Below are 2,500 nucleotides of genomic sequence, written 5' to 3' on the forward strand. Positions count from 1 at the left end.
CGTGTGTTTGCCGTGTGTTCGGTGTTTTTTTGGCGTGTTTTGGCGTGTGTTCTGTGTTTGGCGTGTGTTTGGTGTGTGTTTGACGTGTGTTTGGCGTTTGGAGGAAACCAGGTGAACACGGGTAGAACATGTAAACTCTACACAGAAGTGGAATCAAACCAACAACCCTCAGATAACACACTAAAACACAATGACACTATTAACAGGAGCTGATATATAGCGATTGCTGCCCTCTAGTGTCCAGGAATGTGAATAACATTAAAAACTTGTAAAAATGTAAAATGGGTACCTGGAATTACTGGGTTGGTAGTCTGTGCTCAGTGAAGTAGCTCTGGTAACAAACCACATCCTCCTCCTTCTAGTAGTAATTATGATAGCAGTAATAGTAACAATAATGGTAATAAGAAGTTATAATAGGAGTAATGATAGTAAGAACAATGGCAATAATAGTAATGGTTAGAACAGTAGTAATAACAATAGTAGTAATAGTTATAATAGTAGTAATAATACTAATAATAGTAATAATAATAGCAATAACAGTTATAATAGTAGTAATAATAGTAATAGCAATAATAATAATAATAGTAGTAATATTTATAATACTAATAGTAGCAATAGTTATAATAGTGGTAATAACGATAGTAATAATAGCAATAACAATAATAGTTATAATAGTAATAACAATAATAGTAGTAATAGTTATAATAGTAGTAATAATAGCAACAACAATAATAATAGTAATAGTAATAATATTGATAACAATAATAGTAGTAATAACAATAATAGTAATAATAGTTCATCCATTATCCAAACCGCTTATCCTGCTCTCAGGGTGGCAGGGATGCTGGAGCCTATCCCAGCAGTCACTGGGTGGCAAGCAGGGAGACACCCTGGACAGGCCGCCAGGTCATCACAGGGTAATAATAATAATAATAGTAGTAATAACAACAATAGCAGTAATAGTAATAATAATACATGAGACCAGGGGAATGGCGAGTACAATGCTCTTTATTATGAAAAGTCATGTCATGTGATCCAGAACAGTGCAGACAAGACTAGGTTCACACCACATGAGTCTAAATCAACGTGCTCCACCCGCTCTCAGACCAGCAGTCTAGACGGCTGAAGAATAAGAAGTGAACCCGTCAACCCTGTCCTACAGACTACTTCCTGTTTCACTTCAGAAACAGAAAAGGGCCAAAAAGTGAAGTTGGAGGAAGAAACGTCACCCTGCCAAACGTCGGAGTTCATACTACCGGCCGGCAGCGTTACGGTTCAGTTCGTCCTACTGACAAATACGCCGGGTGGGTAAAAAGGTTGCTGACGGTAAACTTAATTACACACAGAACCATCTGTGGTGTCTATGTACATTCTGAGGACTGGACTGAACTTGAACCAAGTCCAGGCCAGTTCTGGACCTGAGGAGGCCAGGAGAGGGAATCCTGGGCTTATGTGAGAGCAGAGAAAAAAATAATCATAAAAACATCACACACACACACATATATATATATATATATGTGTGTGTGTGTGTGTGATGTAACCAATCAAGCAATCAGCTGATGATTGCTTATAGCATGAAACAGGCTTGTACTGTCTCATAGAAAATGTACTTGACTAACTGGATTTTACATATCTATCTATCTCTATATACATATATAGATATATATAGATATATATATAGATATATGAGGATATATAGGAACCCAAACAAAGCAGAAAACAGAGTGATAAACCAGTTAAAACTAAAGAGGCATGCGGTTCCCCTCCACGCTGATCTTCACAGCGTGACCCGTCTTGGTGAGACGCCGGATGTCCGCAAAACGTCGCATCTGTTTGTCCACCCGAGAGAGACCCTTCTTCACAGGACCCTGGGTATGAGACGGGGGGGGGGGGAGCGAGGGAGAGAGCGAGAGAGAGAGGGAGGGAGAGAGACAGACAGACAGAGAACGCGAGAGGGAGGGAGAGAGAGCAAGGGAGAGGGAGAGACAGACAGACAGACAGAGAGAGGGAAAGGGAGAGCGAGGGAGAGGGAGGGAGAGAGCGAGGGAGAGACAGTGGGACGGAGAGAGAGAGGGAGAGGGAGAGACAGTGGGACAGAGAGAGCGAGAGAGCGAGAGACAGTGGGACAGAGAGAGCGAGAGGGAGGGACGGAGAGACAGAGAGACAGAAAGAGAGGGAAAGGGAGAGAGAGGTGGAGAGGGAGAGAGCGAGGGAGAGTGAGAGAGGAGAGAGGGGGGGAGAGAGACAGAGAGAGACAGAGAGAGAGAGGGAGAGGGAGGGAGAGACAGTGGGACAGAGAGAGCGAGAGAGCAAGAGGGAGGGAGGGAGAGACAGATAGACAGAGAGAGAGGGAAAGGGAGAGAGAGGTGGAGAGAGAGGGAGAGAGAGAGGGAGAGGGAGGGAGAGCGAGGGAGAGTGAGAGAGGAGAGGGGGGAGAGAGACAGAGAGAGAGAGGGAGAGAGAGGGAGAGGGAGAGAGGAGAGAGAGACAGACAGACAGA

The 2,500-nt window shown here is 43.7% G+C and overlaps 1 protein-coding gene across 1 annotated transcript in view; it reads right to left on the reverse strand.

Annotated features, from left to right (window-relative positions):
- Positions 1-990: 990 nt before the first annotated feature.
- LOC130115698 (protein IWS1 homolog) overlaps positions 991-2,500 on the reverse strand; it is a 44,134-nt gene continuing 42,624 nt past the window's right edge. The window contains exon 15 of the mRNA XM_056283480.1: positions 991-1,868. Coding sequence (XP_056139455.1) covers positions 1,743-1,868 — 126 coding nt within the window. The 3' untranslated portion in view covers positions 991-1,742. The remainder of the gene's footprint in view (positions 1,869-2,500) is intronic.

This window comes from Lampris incognitus, chromosome 7 (genome assembly GCF_029633865.1).
Source record: "Lampris incognitus isolate fLamInc1 chromosome 7, fLamInc1.hap2, whole genome shotgun sequence".
Taxonomy (NCBI): Eukaryota; Metazoa; Chordata; class Actinopteri; order Lampriformes; family Lampridae; genus Lampris; species Lampris incognitus.